Here is a 20,705-nt window from a genome sequence, read left to right on the forward strand (position 1 = left end):
TTGCTACGCTCTTGAGTTTCCTCTGGTGTTGTTTCTTGCCATGTACTTACAGCAGAGGGTGACACGAGACAGTTTTGTGGTTTTTTTGTTTCATCAGCAGTTCCCCACATGTACCGAGTTGAAGAATTCTCAGCTAAATCACAACAACAACATCAACGAAAATACAAAGCACCAAATCATCTCGAGACGTGAGTCAGTTTACAGGTTATTACCGTTTGAAGAAGTTTGTTGGTTGTTTTGTTGTTGTTTGCTGTTTTTTGTTGTTTTGTATCTTTTTTTTTGTTTTGTTTTAAATCCCGACTTTTTCATGTTTTGTTTTTCCTTAAAAACAAAACAGAACAAAACAATAAAATCAAAACCCCAAAACCCCCAAATGGAACGAAGGATGCTTTACAATCACTTTAAGGCTCGCACTGAATGAGACATGACAGGTCTTACACGAGATTACAAATAATACATGTATGCCTTTCACAGCCTTAAAATGATACAGTAGGTCAAATTATTTTGCCAGTCACTGATCAAGTATTGTGCCTTTAAATTGACTTGCTTTTTGCTACTATGCTGAGTTTTATTATTACTGAAATATTTATTAGATATGTATAAATGTACTTTAGTATAATGTTTTTGGTATATAATTTCAACGTTTCTTATTTTCCAGAAATCAAGGTGGCAGGTCTTATTCTGGGCTCAGACGGTTGATATTTGCTCCACTGAAGTCAGTGGTGCTTTAGCGTGTGCAATGGTCGGAAACAAGATCAGATACTGTAATACCACATTAATCTGGTGCAAACCGACCAGATTTGGCCGGTTTACACGAGGAAAACAGTTACATGGTGGGCTCGCCTTTACAACACAACTCGGCTCACAGGCTTGGCCAACTGGTGTTATAAACGCGTTTCCAAATTGAGTTACAGACCTGATTTTGTCTTTCAGCTGTTGGAAAAATCAAACTCCATTGGGGCTTTGCTTTCGTATCTTTAGACATTTGGGTTTTTTCTGCTCAATCCAATACGAGCGACAAAATTGTTTTCATACATTTCTCTCTTTTTTGTTGTTGTTGTTGTTAACTTTTTTCTTTTTTTTTTTTTCTTTTTTCTATTTTTTTTTAACATTAAGGATTGTATTTCGGTTGGTTGTTTTTGTTATATCTTTTTCCTGGCATATCATCATCAAAGAGTTTTGCATGAGAAAGGTGACAGTACTTAATGAAACTCAGCACCTAAGGGCATAAGGCAGTTGTAGGTTTGTTTGTTTGTTTTTTTATTTTTCAATCAGCACCAATCCCATAAATAATATTCTACACTTGGTGTACGATATAAAACTGATGTGGAGATGCCTCCTTCTCCACCTGTGAATCCTAGGTGTGGAAGTTGAAATACTCTTTCTTGTGTGTAAAAAACAAAAGAAAAGTTTTTCTTTTTGTTTTTACTTACAAAACATAGAGAATATCTTTTTTTTTTCTTTTTTTTATACATACAGCAACCAGAAAGAAAGCTTATCTGAAGGTTTGTGTTTGTTTCATGATCTGTGTTTACCGTAAACAAAAATAAGGTCCCCTCTTTTACTTTTGCTTTAAGGAGCTTTTAAAGTGAAGATTCATATTGTAGCAACTCATATAAGAGAGGTCCATCTCTATACCTAATACCTACAGCTGTGGGGGTGACATACTGGAGGATGTTGATAGTTCTTCTTAACCTCCTGTCTACAAAATGAGCATCCCATGCAGGGTATCTTTTTCTCGGGATGTCAATCTTAATGAGAGGCCCCTCGGGGGGGTAGGGTCGCCCAGATGGAGTAGATGGTACCATTGCTCTCACCTGGAAAACGGGCAAGCAAGTGTCAGCTGTGAGTTCCTCCTGTTGCTCCGTGACCGCTCTGGTGGGCGTAGCCTGGGCCCCCCGGTACCCAGGGGTTTGGGGTGCCATGGGCTCAACATCGGGGGGCAGAGGAATGCCCCAGAGCAGCTCGGCGCAACAGGAGCTGACTAAGATCTTAGCTCTTGGCCCCATGGGATGCAGCACACCATAATATAACAGCATCAAAGCTATCCCAGCAGCAAAGCTAAGAAAGACACAACACAGTGCTGGCACGGCATATGAGTCAGTAGTGTCAGGATCTCTGTAAAAATACCAAAGGAGCGTCAAGGCAGCGTTCTCCGTCAGGACTACCGTGTAATACGCAAACATTCTGTATCGAGTCCGCCCTTCCTTGACATTAAACCAGCAGAAAATGTACACAATCCCTACCACCATGTTGAAGAGGATCTCCTCCCACTTAGACATGCAGAAATCTGTCCCACCATGGATGATCCAGAAAGCCATGGCACACCAATGGACCACTACAAAGATCCCAAAGTAGAGCTGGAAGATGGAAGCAAAGAGAGCAAAAGAAATAACTCGGGATGAGATGGTGAAGAGGCGCCAGAAGACATGGATGAGGGCCCCTCTGTAGCTCATACTCTTCTTGTCGTCCCTAGAGTCCCGAAGAAGCTTGTGATAGGAGGCTAGCACCCAAGCCAGGGACATCAGGGAGGCCACAGAGGACACACCTGCCGGAAGACACACAGATCCACCGAGTTAGACAGGAGGTTTGGTTGAAAACATCATCTGCTCACTAAATTATTGCATCTGGGACAGGCTCAGTAGCCCAAGGGTTCAACTCACGTCAGGTTGTCCTTACAGTCTAGAGGAGAGAAATACAGAAATATCAGTGTGGGAATTGGAAACAGTGCTGCATTCAGGAGTTCTCTGACACACCACATGATGCTTTATCTTCATGAGCTGTTGGCTCTGCCACCCCACCCCAGCTCTGCTCGTCTTACAGGGAACAACCTCCATCCTCATCCCGATTAGATCCACATTTGAGAATCTGAAATCCAGATTCCATCTAAACGCTGCAGCCCAAGTACAAAGGTTACTTTCCGTAGCAAGGGGTCGACCTTGGAGTGTACCATCGCAAGAGCAGGACACCTATATTCCTTGTAACTGCATGGATCTTTTTTATTCTAAAATACAAGCAACATTCACATTGACTTGCACTTGATTCTGCCCTAATTGGGAAGCCCCATTTGCCTTTGGGAAAAATAGATGGTTGTTTCTTTGTCACCCTTGGTCCCATGAAGATGAATACACAAATACAGGGAACATCAACGCACATCAATACCCTCCAAATGGTCCCAAAACAAGGAATCTGATCCCTCCAGCATCTCCCCTGCCCTGTTTCCAGGATGGACTGAAGACCTGCAGGGGATCTCCAGCCTTGTGTCCTGCATGGACCACAGATCCAGATTGAAGTCACGTCTCATTCTACTCCTGATGGGACCCACCGGAGGGACCTGGGATCTGGTCCATCCCCTTCCCATGTTTGGGACAGCTTGGGGAGCCTTTACCAGCTCTGCCCAGTGCACCCAGACCCTGCGGTGCTGCTCCCATTAGTGGGGGCATTGCCTGCCTTGGGGTCACCCTTGGTTCCCAACTCACCCCCCTGCGCCCTGGCATGGGGCAAGCACCCCATGATATTCCCAAGGGGCCTCATCTTATTCCCCATCACAACCAACACTCAAACTATTTATTTGCTCCGATGATAAAACAGTGCCCCATCACACTCCAGGAACTATGTAATACTGTTCATTATGGCAAAAAAATTGAGCAACTCATTGAGCAAAGTATAATAATAAAAACTAATTGACAGATTCCTAGGAAAAGAAAAGGCCACTGGCATCTCATTCCTTTGCTCCCACTGCTGCTCACTGGACAAATGCTCTGCAGGTCAGGGAACAGACAATGGACTAAGATCCATTTCTAGGAAGCTCAGTAATTTGATAGCTGAACTTTGATTTGGCCTTTGCCAAAGATTTCACTGGGAGCATCGCCTATAAAATCTAAAGGAAAGATCCGAATGGTTTCAAGGAAAAAAAACAATATCAAATGCCCCTCCATCTCTGATGTGTAACATAAGCACTTGCTGCAGCTGCTCACGGTTAAAAAGCTAAGATATCTGAAACTCCTAAATTTCTTCTCCTTTATTTTCATATTTCTCTCTGCCCACAAGGACCTGGCTCCCATGGGGATGGAAGGAAGATCCACCGGCTCTTCAGACCACACACTACAGACTTTATTTTGAGGAGCCAACCCAACAGTGCCGTGCATTAGATTTACCCCTTCCAGCTGTGTCTGGAGGGCAACTGATGGAGAAGGTGGCCAGGAAGGATGACAGACCTCCATCTCTGCCCCTTGCCAAAGTTCTCCTAGCCTGCAGGTCCACCAAAACTATGCCTTTCCATCAGCTCTCAAGACTCTCTCCGAATACCTTGCCTTTGGGTTCTCATGTGCGTTGGTATTTCAAACTGAATTTTTTAAAGTAACAAACCACAAACCAGTAAGATCAGCGTCCTTATCACAGCAAAACTTTAGTCCATGTTTTTTAAGAAAACACAATTTTCCCCGAGTTCTAAGTCCTCAATAAGAAGCACTTGCGTATAGAACTTGGGGACTCTAACAGATGGAAACTTCAAAAGTGAATAGACTAAGCCTTGAATAGATACAAATGAGTTTTACCTTTAACCTACATTTTTGGTAGACATAATTGACAGTTTTGGAAAGCTGAGCAGTGCCGCACAATTCTTAAGGTAAGCCATGCTATTTGTATACGTGCTGCTTGTTGAAGTATTTTCTAGCTATTCAGTTTATAAACTTTGCATGCTTAGAAAATAAAAAAATCATGTATTGTCTTATTTTAGTGCTGTTATCCTGGAAACTTTTGTGGGATTAGATGTACCTGTATACCCACAAGGAGACAGATGTGTCACACTGGCTTGAAAATGTTTCTGTTGGGTTCATTTATTCTATAATAGAGAGAGGAATAAAACACACCAGAAACAAAACCCCAGTATACACATAAAGGCTTTTCCCACTGTAACGTTTTCGGTACAGAAACCTACACTAATCACAATCTCTGCTGTAAATTAGACAGAGCTGGCTGATAGTGTGTGCGTTGAGTCACTCACAGTGCATGGTACCACGCCTGCTGATAGTCATCTGAACATCTCCTCGAGTCAACAGAGAGAGGCAGACACCCCCAGAAAGTGATTCACCCTGTCCTAAGATCCATGTGTGGGACAAGGGGAGGTTGACTCATGCTCCCAAAGTGTCTGACTCCATCCCTTGACAGGAGCGCGGGGACTTGGAACACCAGCAGTCAGGTGGGATGAGTCCTACCCTTACAAAACAGTTCGTTGCCTCCTCATCTGCACTGAGATCTGAGGCGGGGAATGAAGTATCTCTAGACATTTCAGCATATTCGTGCTGTTGTTTAAAAATTAATGACTGTGGTGAATGCGAATGTTGGCATTCTGGTAACGAGTGGGATCTGGACCTGGGTGTCAAGGGGTGCGACCAGTAGGTGGACATCAACAGGAGCCATGGAACAATATGAAGACCTCTCAAGTACTTCTTACTGTGTTGCCACAGAAATTATTCCCTGGGTATTTTATACACACTTAAATGACAAGCATGGCTTGGCTTTTGTCATCTTGACCATGAGTTTCTCATTCCCATCTTTCCCTGTTACTTCTAGCCTGTGACATATTCATACAATGTTCTCACAGACTATGGGATAAACTGCTCCTTTCTTTTCCACTTCTCCAGGTCTTATTTCTAAGCAACTATAGCAATCTCTCCAATTATAACTAGAACAAAAAAGTCCTGGTAAGTCATATCACATGGGAAATATTTTTTTTTAATTTTGATTTTTGACTTTTTCACATGGTGACTGACGCACCTTCATCAAGCACGAGTGGGCTTCAACTCCTTTCCAAGGTTTGTTTATCAAAGGCTGGTTTAAAACTGAAGTCACTTCAAAAAACCCACTCCCACTCCTCCCACTCTGTGCTGAGTCTTGGGAATGGAAAATACCCTCCACGCATGGCCACATTCCAGTGGGCATCCTTAAACCAGGAGGACATCAGCTACCATGGGGCAGGAAGGTGATGGGATCTGTGGGATCTGTATCCCACATGCCCATAACAAGCCAGACTGGCAAGACTGGGGTTATCTCCTAACTCTCTGCACCAGGCTGTAAAACAGCCCTTGAACTCCTCCTGTCACCTGCTAGGAAGCAACGAGTGACTCACAGGCCATAGTCACCACCATTGAGGAGTCAAGCCCATGTGTCTTGAATGACACATCACAAGAATTCGTCCCCCAGATGCCTTTAGTAATGTGCCCTGAAGTCCTTACGATGAGACATCTCCTAACCTACGTGCAGCATGGTGAAGTAGAGCTTTACAACATCCCCGTTTGACAGAAGAAGTGCTAAGATCTGAAGGATTTATCCAAGGTCTCATACAGAATTCGTTCTAAAGCAGGTAACAGATCTCTTTCACATCACAGTGCACCTTGCATTTCAGACAGGATTCAGCTCCTACTGTAGAGACTCACCTTGGGGTGTCCACGGGCAAGTGATATCACTTAATGGAGAATTAAGGCATAGTGCAACCATCACAGATGGGAATCCAGCAACATTTGAGATGCTCTAGGATATTCCAGACCTCCATGTGGAGCTGGCAGATGTGACAAACTTGCACACAGAAAACAAGAACATTTCTGAACAGGGAGCTGGAGTGAGGCAGGGTACTCAGGGCATCCCAAGTGACACCTGGCAAGAGTTAATCCAATTGTCTCCTGAGTCATTGTAATTACTAGAGCCAGAGCTGTGTGAAGATTGTTGTTTAGACCCTGTGACTCCATTGCCAATGTCTCCACTGAACACACACTGAGCTTGGACACTCTTATTGTGTGGAGACACATCCATCAAAGACACCTTTGTTTAGGTGTCTGAATCTGGAGATGAACTCACCCATCATCTTGAACTGCTTTGATGCCGACTTCTTGCCTTGGTAATTTTGCCCTTCTCAGAGGGACCTAATGAACAGCCCACAGTGGTATAATAAATACACATGGCATGGAGACAAAGCAACAGTAAAGCATAGAATCATAGATTCACAGAATAGTTTGGGTTAGAAGAGACCATCAAAGCTCATCCAGTGCCACCCCTGCCATGAGCAGGGACATCTTCACCAGCTCAGATTGCTCAGAGCCCCGTCCACCTGGGATGTCTCCAGGGATGGTTCATCCACCACCTCTCTGGGCAGTGAATGGTGAAGAGAAACGAGAAAGCAGCAGCAAATAAAGCAGCTATATAACAGGCTAAACTTTCTGAGAAGAGTGTTGGACCAAGGAATAGAGTCTCTGAGAAGGAGAAAAGAAGAACCATTGCTTGTGATCATGACAACATGAGTGGACTAGTGTATAACGCAGGTAACGATCTGACACCCGAGGAGAGGACATGAACCATTCCGAGTTCAAGGGAAGGTCCTGGAGCCTTGCAGAAGCTCGCAGGGGCAGGTTGAATTTCAGCCGGTTTCAGTTGTCGTCCTCTGGTTTCTACTGATGGCCCAGAAAAAGAAAAGGACACCGCAGAAATACAATGAAAGTCTTTGAAAAATCCAGAGCCACAAGAGAGAATCAAAGCAATGACTCCCTTTAAATTGCTGCAGCTCTTTTTAGAGCCCATATATGTGCAGGAATAAAAACAGTGGATGGAAAGCCATCCCAGTCTATCCAGCCTATTCATGCTATGCAATTACACATGGTTTTACATCTAGTCTAATAAAGTCTGTAGACAAATCACAAGCACACACACACATACAAATATTTAAAATGAACAATATATCCATTTTCCCCTTACTTGCAGTGTTGTTCAGCTGAGGAGAGAGGTTTTTCACTAGGGGTATGTACGCCTTTCATCACAAAACCAGCTGCAGGTTATCGGCTGTGAAGTAATTTGAATGCACTCGCTGTAGCATATTCCCCAAGTATTTACTGTGGTGCCTGTCCCTTTAAAACTGAAAATGATGCTGAAAATGGTGCTCTATTTCTTTTTGACATTAATTCTCCTGAAGACTCTACTAAAACAAAATGGGAAGGTACCAACATTTCTCCCGGTTGAGCTGGACAAAAGAATATTCAGTGAGACAAGAAACCCTCCATCAACCCCTGTGAGGAGGCAGCGCTCGCTTAATGCCAAGTGTCACGTCTCAGTCCCTCCCCACCACCCCCTGGCTGCTCGGGCCTCTGTGCTGTGAACCCTGTTATGATATTTTCCCCTTTTGGGTGGCACATTCCTCCCTGGAGCTCACTGTGAACTGAGGAACAGGTTTTCATTTTGATACGCACAGGGCGAAAATGCATTTATATACAAAAGAGAGCCAGCCAGATTGTGCTTTTGTAACAACATTGCCTGAACGTTGCTCCTCCTTTCTTTTTAAGCTGTCTTTTATTTATTTGCACCAGAGTAAAAGGGATCAGAATCAGACCCCAGGTCTGATTTTTGTTTGTTCCTGCTGGGGTTTGATGCTTGAGCTCTTTTTTAAATTTTTTCCTTTCAGATGAGGCCATGACTTTTGTCTTCTTTCCTTCATTTTTCCTCTTTGTTCCTCACTTTGAACATGGGAAAATATGGATCATTACCAGCATATAAATAATAAAGGGCTGCGCAGACCATTTCACCATTCATTTTCCTCATAGGATTTCAGGACAGTTCCTTAACCAGTTTCTCCATTGTGCCACCAGTCCATTATATCACAGAGAATCCCAGGCTGGTTGGGTTGAAGGGACCTCTGGAGATCATCCAGTTCAACGCAGCTGCTCACGCAGGGTCACCAGAGCAGATCACACAGGTGGGTCCAGGGGGTTTGAATGTCTCAGAGCAGGAGACTCCACACCCGCTCTGGGCAGCCTGGGCCAGGCTCTGGCACCTCTCAGCAAACAAGTTTCTGCTCATGTTCACATGGAGCCTCCTGTGTTTCAGTCTGTGCCTGTTGCCCCTCACCCTGGCGTTGGGCACCACTGAACAGAGTCTGGTCCATCCTCTTGACATCCAACCTTGAGATATTTATAAACATTTATGAGATCCCCTCTCAGCCTTTTCTTTTCTAGGATGAGCACTATTCTACCTCTGGTGAACATCACTTCTAAGCCTGACCCAGGAATGTCCTCCTCACATCCATGAAACACCTCTGTACTCTACTCAGAGCTGGAGTGACCAGGGATGACAAACCAGAGCCTGACACTGAAGAGGCATTACACCGTGTCCTCTCCTTCATTCTTTTCTCATGAAAAATGCTGTTGGTAGCGTTAGGAAAAGGGTGAGTTTCAAACCCTCGGCATCCTCGCTAAGAGATCTTCTGAGACCTTCCTCCAAGGAGCATCACAGCCCTGTTCTCCGCAGGACCTGATGCCCATAGGACAGAGCATTGCAAGTCCATAAGAAACAGAAATCTGCTGGTGACAGTATGGGAAAAGCAGGAAGCAAAGATAAGTAACTCAGATCAGGGACCGATCTCCACATAGGTCTGGAGAATGAGAAGAAGGTCTTCTACCACTGAATCCCACTGGGACTTCTTGACACGACACAGCATTGAGTTTCTATATGGCATAGTCCATGTTCCAGCTAGCACAAAGAGGGCTCTTCCGCATTAGACTGGAGGAACATCCATTTTCCCCAAACTTTTATTGTGAAAGTGTGGAAATCCATAGCAATGCAACTTCAGAACAGCTTTCTCTCCCACCCCTTGCTAGTTAAAGGATGGCTCATGTCCTGAAATGTGAATGCTTCCTAAAACCTTTTCTTTTGGCTCAATTAAGATGCCCTCGCTGACCCCAGAAACATTGGATCTGTTTTTAGTTCGCCTCCAGCCTTAGCACTGCCTTGAGGAACCAAGGTCCACAGGTGCGCTACGAGTCGTGTTTCAAAAGGACTTGGTTTTTCTCCCCTTTCATCCTGCTGCCTTTCAGTTCTCCCAAATGCCCCTTTTTCTCTGCTGCTAGAAGAGGTGACCGGCCACATTCGTCTGATCCATGCTCTCATTATCTCGACTGCTTCTGTCATGTCTCCTCCTATTCATCTCCTCTGTGAACTTGGGAGCTGCCAAACTGGCTCAGGCCCCGAGGCCGTTTGGTCTTGTATCTTCTCCTGGATGCAAGCCAGCGACTGATCCTTCTCCGGGAGGCACAAGCACCCCAGGCCAAGCAGAAATGGGATAATCTGCCCTCTTGTTTTGGACTGTCCTTGAATACCCTCAGTCAAGTGTCAAATCTCCTGTTGAAAATGTTGGCTATCACCCACTACATAAGGACTGGCAAGGCTTCCCCATATTTTATAACACTCTTAATGAAGATCTTACTTCCATCACGTGCCTCAGTGTTTATCCTGCCCAAGGAGAACTGTCTGAGACATGAGTTGCCCTCTGGAAACACCTCTCTGTCTCTTCATTGACTTCACCTGGAGTGCGGATGATCACACGGAGGTGAGAAAACAAGTAGAAGTGAGTAGATGAAAATTACCCCACATAACAGTGGTCTGGCATCCACTTAATCCCCACAAGAGCTCACAGGAGATCCCTAAGTCCCAGCAAGGTGAGGAGAACCGAAAGGAGGCTTGGGGAGACTTGTTCCTGGCTCTGAGATAAGCAGAGTAGTCAGACCAAACATAGCATGGGCAAACTTGAGTTAGACGATGCTATGACTTGACACCACTGAAGACCAAGCAGGCAAAACAACTCCCCAACACCTTCCTGGTGAAAGAAGAGTGCTGTGACCAGTCAGAGGACTTAGTTAAGTTGCATTTCCATGAACACCCAGACAGACTTATCATCATCCTCAAGACAGTGATAGCAGAAAGATGAAAAGAAGAAAAGCCCTTTCTATATCAATGGAAAGAAAGCTGATCTCAACAGGCCATACATACTCAGTCCTCATAGGCATGTAAGTCCACTATTTGCCTTCTATCATTGGAAATTGGCCTTGTCCCTTTCCTAGGATGCTGACTGCAGGTACCTCAGGTTTTGCCTATTTATGTAAGCAAAAAAGCTGCTGACATCTGTTTCATAGCTGAAACATTTCTGGCAGCACTCAGCTGAAATCTCAGTCCTAGTATATATGCACAGGTCTTCAAACAAACCTCATCTCACTTGGCTAATCGGGATCTTTGATCTTGTATAGTGGCTTACACCAGATAACGGCTCATACGAAAAACCCAAACCAAACCAAACCCCAAAAATCCCAAACAAAACCAGAGAGGAGAAGGGCACATGGAAGCCCAGGCCTTGAGAGAACCTGAGTTACTGTGGTGACATCTAAACTAGAAAATTAGAAACAGAGCCAGGACTGTTCATTGACCCTGAGCCCAGCTGGCATAATCTACTGTGTTCATAATGTTAAACTTTCCTTGACTCTAAAACAGAGTAGTTGTATCCAATTTACCCTTGGGAATAGTCCCTGGCCTACGTGAAGTCCTTTTTCTATGCCTGGGAAGGCTTTGGGAAGGTTCTACCTGGCCAAAACTGCAACAGGTTCCATGTTAACAGAACCACTTGAGTGCCAGTGCTTGGGGTCCGGCACCATTTGCATTACAGGTATAGGCATAACCTGTGCACAGTCCTCTGCCTATCACAAACACAGTCATGTAATCCCCTTCATCACTTCAAAAATAACGGAGAAGACCTGTGGTTCAACTCCTGGAGACGGAGCCTCTCATATTACCAGATTTTCCAGGCTGGGCTTTTTGGAAGAGTAAATTAGTCCAAACAGCTCTGGTAAGCCCAGGCATGGTCTCTAAGGCTTAGATAAGGTGTAATTCAGACTCATAGACAGAATTATGCCAGCCAAATTTTATTTTTTCAGTATAGGTTAATCCTTCCAGGACTCTGGTCTCAGCTATGCTCTCCAAGCTATGTCTTGGGAAAATGCCAGCGTGACTCCATTGCAATAGCTAGATGGGCAAACCATGCCTTATGGAGAAAAGCCGCCTTCTGTTTTTTCATCCCTGGTCACTCCAGCTCTGAGTAGAGTACAGAGGTGCTTCTGAGGTCCCCAGAGTCCCTGATGGGAGTCTAATGGTGGAGTTAAAGGAAAATAACTACAAAATCATACTTTTCAGGGGGAGCAATGCATGACAGGTGTCTAAGACCACTTGGGAATCTGGGATGAGTTTGGTGAATAGTTTCAGTCCTAAAGAAGCTAAGAGAAGAAGAGAAGGAGAGGAGAGGAGAGGAGAGGAGAGGAGAGGAGAGGAGAAGAGAAGAGAAGAGAAGAGAAGAGAAGAGAAGAGAAGAGAAGAGAAGAGAAGAGAAGAGAAGAGAAGAGAAGAGAAGAGAAGAGAAGAGAAGAGAAGAGAAGAGAAGAAGAGAAGAGGAGAAGAGAAGAGAAGAGAAGAGAAGAGAAGAGAAGAGAAGAGAAGAGAAAAGAGAAGAGAAGAAGAGAAGAGAAGAGAAGAGAAGAGAAGAGAAGAGAAGAGAAGAGAAGAGAAGAGAAGAGAAAGAAGAGAAGAGAAAAGAGAAGAGAAGACATATGCAAGACTAATCTTGCTTTTGTAGCCCCTTTCGATGTGGCATTATTATGACATTATTTATGACATGGAGCTGTTTATTTTGAAATCATTCCTCCATTTTGAAACTTCCCATCGAGAAAAATATAAAGAAAAGAATTCACCATCTCCCTCTGGCCAAAAGCAAACAGTTCCACTTCAGTGGATGCTGTTTGGGAGGTGTTCATATAGAAAAGTTCTTTGTGATTTTTGGCCAGTAAATCAGAAATCTCATTCATCTTGCTGATGGTGTCCTTGATGCTGGTGTGGGGCTACATGTGGTGGTGTTTCCAACTAGAACAGCTGTTGTTATCACTTAAAAAAAAACCCAGGTTCCAGTATAAGTTGGGGAATGACCTATTAGAGAGCAGCATAGGGGAAAGGGACCTGGGAGTCCTGGGGACAGCAGGGTGACCATGAGCCAGCACTGGGCCCTTGTGGCCAGGAAGCCAATGGGACCTGGGGTGGGTTAGAAGGGGGTGGTCAGTAGGTCAGAGAGGTTCTCCTGCCCCTCTGCTCTGCCCTGGGGAGACCACACCTGGAATCTTGTGTCCAGTTGTGGCCCCTCAGTTCCAGCAGGACAGGGAACTGCTGGAGAGAGTCCAGCGCAGCCACCAAGATGCTGAAGGGAGTGGAGCATCTCCCGTGTGAGGAAAGGCTGAGGGAGCTGGGGCTCTGGAGCTGGACAAGAGGACACTGAGGGGGGACTCATTCCTGGGGATCAATATGGAAAGGGGGAGTGTCAGGAGGATGGAGCCAGGCTCTTCTGGTGACAACCAGTGATAGGACAAGGGGCAATGGGTACAAACTGGAACACAGGAGGTTCCACTTAAATTTGAGAAGAAACTTCTTCATGGTGAGGGTGTCAGAGCCTGGCCCAGGCTGCCCAGGGAGGTTGTGGAGTCTCCTTCTGTGCAGACGTTCCAACCCGCCTGGACACCTTCCTGTGTAACCTCATCTGGATGTTCCTGCTCCATGGGGGGATTGCACTGGATGAGCTTTCCAGGTCCCTTCCCACCCCTGACATTCTGGGATTCTGTGTGAAACTGGGGGTTGTGTAGCCTGGTAACCCACACGCCCTGCAGTGAGGACTCAGGCTATCTTACAAAAGTGCCAATATCCCTCCAGGATCTTCCCACCATCTCCTGGTGCATCCTTCCCCAGTGCATCCTCCAAAGGGCACACTGAGTCTCATGTGGACAGGGCTGCATTGATATTCATAGAGACGCTCATCACTAACAATGGTGTGCATCTCTGTCTTCTAATGCCACAGGAGTAAGAGACAGTCTGATCTGAGCCTGGACTAAATCTGTCCAGGTACCAATCACATGGGAAAAAAATAACCTGCAGTGGAAATGTTCTGGGAGAGCAGCGGCCAGGATTTCCTGGGCACAGTTTGGGTTGTTTGGAAATAGAGCATGAGAACTCTTATACATGTCTATTTTTGCCAAAGGCTGTATGAATTGCCAGTCTATTCAGAGCGAGGTACCCTCTGCACAGTCATCACTGTAATGAAGACTTCAGTTAAATTCCTGTTAATCCGAATGTCTTTAACTTGCCATCTCAGAATCACACTGAAAACGAACCCCATCCGAATCCTCGTAAGTGAATGGCCACAGACAAGAGGATTTGAAGCTCCTTGAGAGACCCCAAAAGATTTGACTTCAAATGCTCCACCAGGATGTCCCAACAACACCCCCAGCAAGGACAGTATTTAAATCTATGCGTGCAGAGCAAAATCCCTCTTTGTAGGCAATGTTACAAGGCAGTAGAGTCTATCACAGAAACCTAGTTCAACCTGAAAGGAACACAGCCAGCAGAGAAGGGTACAAATCATCCCTATAGACTTCCATTGCTTTTTCTTGGTGAACGTTCTGGTTCTTCTTGTGCTCACTTGCTTCTGACCTCTGTTCAGAAGTCAGATTAGCCTGAGCCTTCTATCTGCATGGCCATCACCGTGGCCTAGAGGCATCCAAATCTTACCAGGCACCTGAGATGGGAAAAAAGTCAACCTATGCTACCTTTATAGTAAATATGGAGAAATAAGAACCACCTTTAGCATGGATCTGCCACAGATCTTTAGAGTCTAAAGACACCCAAGTATGACTGTGCTGCTCTTGGTTAGATGTGCAGTGTTGTGTGGTTGTTCATTGCTGACATCTAGGTCTTTTCCCTCTACTACTTAAAATAGTCTTACCCAGAGTAACAGGAGAAAAAAAGCCCAAGCATGTGGTTACTTTAACTGGGAAAAATAGGATAGCAAAATCCAAGTGGAGTTACTTTTGGAGGAAAAATCATATTGCACATTCAACATCTGGTTCTTTGTGAAGGACACTTTCGACACAACTTTTAGTGGCCAATTATTTGCACAGATTCTTGAGTATGTTGAATATCTTCACAGACTCCAACTGAGTCACTCTCAATTTATACTGTGCAAAGATCAGAATGAACCTCCTATACTGAGATTTTTCAGACCTAACGATATTTGAATTCTACAACTAGGAACCTTTAGAAGAGAAAACACACCTTATCATACTACTATAATGGATTGAAGTAATGGGGAAAAAACCCCTTTGCTAAGGAAAACAATATATGGCTAGATTTAGAATAAAATCTTTCCCCACTCATTTCTGTGTTCTGGGTAGGGATAATTTGCACGAAACAACATGGCAAACACACACAATATACTTACATTTTAACTGTACATTTTATATTTTTTACAACATCTTTATCCTGGCATTCTTTTGAAATTCAAATTAGAACCAGGGCCATTGAGAAGAATTTATATATGCCTAGCACAAGCTGAAAGGATGTTATAACCTTGTAGGTAGGACTAAAACACTGTGAAAAATAGGGGAGCACACCAGCACTGGAAAGAAAAGCCCTAGGAGTTCTGCTCTCCGCTTCTGAACATATCCATGAGCATCTCTTTTCCCCAGCACAGGTCTGGGGCAGCTTTTGAACCTGGGACCTAGAGATCGGTAACCAAGCAAAGCCTAATTCTGTTGACTGCTACATCCATGTCATTATTCTGTCTCAGCCTCCAAAGCAGGGTGGCCCAATCCAGATTGCTTGTTGGGAATCGTCCTTGGACTGTGCTAACACCAGAGCCAAGCCTGGAAATTGTTTGGGTTGGTTCTAGCTGCTGTGGGCTAAAAATGTGCTAAAGACTGTGATGATAACTGAACCACTGAGATCTGGTGGCTGTGCTCGTGTTCTAATGTGTTTCAGTTTATTAGGGCAGATGAAACCCAACAGGCTCGTCACCAGATTGAGGAAGCAACATCTTCTGCCAGGGCTTAGTGAAGGAACATCCTGCTATAAATACAGCTCCCACAGCCAGCTCCTTGGAGACGAGGCAACATCAAGGCAATGTTTTAAACAGTCTGTGACAGTATGATACACGGATCCTGCAAACCACCCCTGGTCAATGGTTTGACCTGGACACAGAAAGTTTATAGGCCATGACAGAAATAACTCCATTGCAGTTCTGGAAATGCTTTTGACCTGATGGGGAAGAGGAAGGAAACTCAACTTGGTTCATACTCACTGGCCAACGTAAAGGATCTTTATTCAGTGTGTTTAGCAGAGATGCATCAGCAGCGAACACACTTTGCTAACCTTATGGTTTGTAAATCTTTGTTATTGTGTCAGGGGCCATTGCTGGAGTTGTCTCAGCCTAATTGCAGCTGAGAGGACTGGTCTTCTGAAAGATGGAGACTGGCCTACCCCTTCTACAGAGAGGTGGCATCATTAGAGTGAGTCTGGTAGAGCATTTCTGTGAGGGGGGGGTGACAAAGTGACAAAAATGGATGTGGTGCATCTGGTGCTGCCTTGCAGTGGGGAAATAGAAGGCACCAGGGACATTGATTTCCAAAGAAAACAGCAGGAACCTGTTTCTTCCTCTGCTTCCCGTGCTTTGTACACTCTGCAAATATCTAAGTGATGTGTAGCAGGCCAGAACTCAATGACACCCCAGTGTCCACCCATTAAGTCATGCTCATGTTGGCTTGTGTCTCCTGGGTCCTTTTGTCTTCTCAGAAGCTCATGTGTGTACAAGATGGGGTTGAGACTGCTTCTTCAACACATTAATGAACATCATCTTCCCCAAGGACAAGCTGAGATCCAACCAAGAATCCGTTCTCCTACTGCAAATGTCTCTTTGCACCTTGGGGTGTATCAGATATGGGTTCCTGTGACAGGGAAATGGCTGTGCCTGGTGGATGTCCCCCATCAGTGATCATCCGTGTGCAGATGTGAGTGTACTGAGGGCACTGAGAGCATGAGGTTGGTAAATGCCACTTGGGACAAAAGTCATTTCAGGAGATTTCTACTGACTCAGTAAATCTGCTGCACTCCCAGACTGAGGACTGTCACTCCAAGCTAATCATACAAAACAACTAATAGCTTCTGAAACAAGAAAGTCCTTTCCTCCAGCAGTCAGCGATTTTGAGCCAGTTGCATCAACCTGGACTGCTCCATCTACATCAAGGGAAGAAGTACAGAGAAGTCCTTACCCAGCATCTTCTCCATTTCTTCTGTCCACCTCAGTGTCTCTGTGCCCTCTGTTTACTCACAGTTAGCAAGCTCTCCTAGATGCCTGATGTTAACCCCAGAGCTACACACTAGAGTAACCTGAAGACAAAAAGAGTTGAATTTCCATGTGTTTTGCTAACCTATTGCACAGCAGCGTGCAACCACCTTCTCCTCTGCGCTCATCACCAGTCTGACATGAGATGTGTGTCTCCAAAAAGTCTGCAGCATAAAATCACCTGAAAAAAGTGCCTTAATTTCCTGGCTGGGATCTGCTTGGCACTAACTTGCTCCCCAGGAGCCTGTAGTATGGAGATGCTCTCCAAGACCTTAGGCTACTCAAACCTCTTCCTCTGTGCCTCAGTTTCCCAGCTGGCCTGCAGCTCCTCAGAACAGCATGGGCTGATGCTTGTGTAGTGCTCTGATGATGTAACCCTCTCCAAATGATTGCCACAGCCTTACAGAAAGCCTAAAATTGGCAGCACTGGCTACCTGCCAGTGCTGTCCCGTGAATGGTGACTCATCTTTATTGGCTGTGCCATGTCATACGTGTGACGGTGGCACGTGGTACGGAACAGAAGGTTTTTTTTATCAGCACCCCAAAATAACAAGAGCTACGGCAAGGTGGTGGATGGAGAAGCCGCAGGTGGGGATGGGCTAAGGGATGACATCTCTCTTTGGGTTTGCTCCAAAGCCTATTGGAATTTAGAAAGCTGTCACTGGTTCCAAAGGCTGCTGGGCCCAGTCCTTCCCCACTGCGCTGGGACAATATGGTTGATGATCGGGCACGCTTTCCCCGTGCCGCTCGCTGCCCGCGTGCCTCAGGCTTGGCCTGCTCTCAGCACGCCAGGGCAAGACGTCCTCGGTTCCCACTGCCAACTGTGGAGATGGCTTTTTGACGCTGCTGGGAACTGGCCGGGGATCAGCGACTCGCGTCAAGCAGGGCACCAAATTGCTATCTGTCATCTGGCTTTGGCGAGAAGGAGGGGATGGCAGGAACAGAGCCATATGCCCCAGTCTGGCAAAGTGCTTGAGTCATATGAGTGGACTCTGGGAGAGCTGCTTATGCGTCTGGAGCTCTCTGGGCATTTTGTGAGGTGCCTCCTCGGTCTGCTGATGAACATTTAAAGGGAAACTGTGGTTGAATCAGGACAGACTTTTAACACAGGTTACGCCGGTTCCTCTCTGCCAAGCCCCTTCAGCAAGTGCACAACTGGTGAGGTCCCTTGGCCCACATGTCAACGAGCAACTGTTGTTCTGCTTATGCAGAAAGGAAGAGTAGGCGCCGATCTCTTCTCTCTGCTGACCAACAATAGAGCCCAAGGGAATGTCAGGAAGATGTGCCAGGGGAGGTTTAGGTTGGACATGAGGAAAAGGTTCTTCACCCAGAGGTGCTGGACACTGAACAGGCTCCCCAGGGAGGTGTCACGGCCCCAACCTGACAGTGTTCAAGAAGAGACTGGACAACGTCCTCAGACACACGGGGTGACCTGTGGGGTGTCCTGTGCAGGGACAGGAGTTGGACTCAATGATCCTTGTGGGTGCCTTCCAGCTCAGGACATTCTACGCTTGATTCTATGATTTTATGCCTCTTCTGTCACAGGGAACCAGGGCTGGATGATAGGTGCTTCCCGTTTATTTTATTCCACAAGGAATGTCACAAGACGGAGCGAGAATATGTCTTAAACCCCATGGGCAAAATTTTAGCATCTTTTTTCTTTATGATCTGTCTCACAGCCCAAATCAAAGCCCAGAATGTGACTCTGGTAGACCTTTTACCCACCGCAACTCCTGTTACTGACAACCCTATGAGGCAAAGACTTTCTTAGACATACATTGCAGTTATCTTGCTGTATGTAAGGAAAAACACACTGGTCAGAAAAGGGAGGAGGAATTCTACTGCTGGAGGAAAAGGACTTTGCTTAGGCATGCATCAGTGTCTCAGCCAAACAGAGGATGTAGATGACATGGTGGTCTGTTTTGTACCGAGCCCTCTGGAATCTGATGTCTGTATAGAAAGGGTGAACCATGTCTTATTTAGAATTGATAACTCTGGTTATGGGACTCTGCACAAACAGGGACAACTTTGTGTAAATGATGTCACAGAGATTTGAATCTGGGGCTTTGGATTCATGTTTCAGCATTGTTGGAATGTCTATTTTTAATTACACCCAAACGTAAAGAAATCTGCAGAAAACAGGCAGCAGCACCCCACAACAAGCACTTTCCCCTTACACATATCTTTACATCCAACATGGCATTTCCCACCCATAGTCCTCTGTGGCTGCATCTCTACTAAGAACCGAGTATTTGCAGGGATTGTTCTCCAGCCCTGGGGCCAGCACGCACACCCAGGCACCACCCACACCCCATCAAACTGGATATTAGGAAAAAATTACTCATGGAAAGGGTTGTCAGGCATTGGAACAGGCTGCCCAGGGAAGTGATGGAGTCACCATCCCTGGAGGGGTTGAAAAGGTGCATAGACGAGGTTCTTAGGGACATGGTTGAGTGCTAGAGTTAGGTTATGGTTGGACTCGATAATCTTGAGGTTTTCTTCCAACTGAAATGATTCTATCTATGATCTCTTGCCATCCAAAGGTGGCCACACCCAACAGCCTGTTGGGAATGGTCTCTGGTCTGTGTTTACTCCTGAGGAGTCCTTGGGGCTTGTTTGGCTTAGAGTTAGCTGGTCCAAGCCAAAACCATGTCAGGCCCATGCCAATGGGGTAACAGCGGTGACAATGGCTGCCCATTGCCAGTGCCTCTTCCACTTGCATCCCAGCACTTCATTTCTGCTGGGCTGTCTGATGGATGTACCTGCTCGGCTCAGGACAGCTTGAAGGATCTTGCACCATCTTCTAGTGCTACTTCAAGGTTAGCAGTGTTACCTGCAGGATGAGCTTTCATATTTAATGAATGTCTTCCACTTTCTGTGGAGACACGGGAGTTTTAGTCTCCTCAGTGACATTCAGCACAGTTTTGATCACTTCTGAAAAACACACCCTTGAGCTGAAGGCTCCCTTTCTAACCTGTCTGCCCTAGCTGAGAAGGTTACTTTGATCTTTGGTGCCTGAATGGAAAGGGGACTGAGTAAAAAGCAACCCATTCATTTGTTGTCCTTTAGATATGGCTTTGTTTTTAGATCTCAAACCATTCCTCAACACGTCATGGTGTCTTGGGACATTTCCTACCCTATGAATATATCTAACATGACATTTCAGACTGTATGTGGTTCGCAGCATATCCATTATTCACAGCATATTATTGGTTAACCATCAGCCTGCCATCAGGTGAAAATTATCTGACAAATTTATCTCCACATTAGATTTAACTCGTTATCACCTACAGAGAAAACACCTTACTCAGACAAAGGACTGTTTAACTTTAGGTTGTCTCATCCCAAACCCGTTCAACTCAACGGGGAATTCCTTCTCTGGGCAGTGAGGACAATGGTTGACCCACCCCTGCTGCTTGTCCTCCCATAGCCCACAAAGACCCATTAATTCTCCTAAACTAAATGACAGCGAAAAGCATCTTGCAAAAAAGGACTGGCCCTGATCATAAATGGCCTCTAGACATAGTACAGAAAGAGTGAGGACATGGTGAAACAAATAAGACTTTGCTTTGGGACGGGCAACAAAATTTGGCTACATCATTTGCGAACTCCAAGATAACCCTTTAGCCCACACACATCTCTAGCTGAGATGTCTAAAAACTCCTTTTAGTGCACAGCTTGTATCACTCTG

General features: G+C 45.5%; 1 protein-coding gene across 1 annotated transcript in view; it reads right to left on the minus strand.

Moving 5' to 3' along the window:
- Nucleotides 1-690: 690 nt before the first annotated feature.
- XKR6 (XK related 6) overlaps nt 691-20,705 on the minus strand; it is a gene marked incomplete at its 5' end in the record, with an annotated part of 212,592 nt that continues 192,577 nt past the window's right edge. Inside the window, one exon of the mRNA XM_080342557.1 lies at nt 691-2,548. Within this exon, the coding sequence (XP_080198683.1) occupies nt 1,584-2,548 (965 nt within the window). The 3' untranslated portion in view covers nt 691-1,583. The remainder of the gene's footprint in view (nt 2,549-20,705) is intronic.

The sequence above is a fragment of the Nesoenas mayeri genome (genome assembly GCF_963082525.1).
Source record: "Nesoenas mayeri genome assembly, chromosome: 3".
Taxonomy (NCBI): Eukaryota; Metazoa; Chordata; class Aves; order Columbiformes; family Columbidae; genus Nesoenas; species Nesoenas mayeri.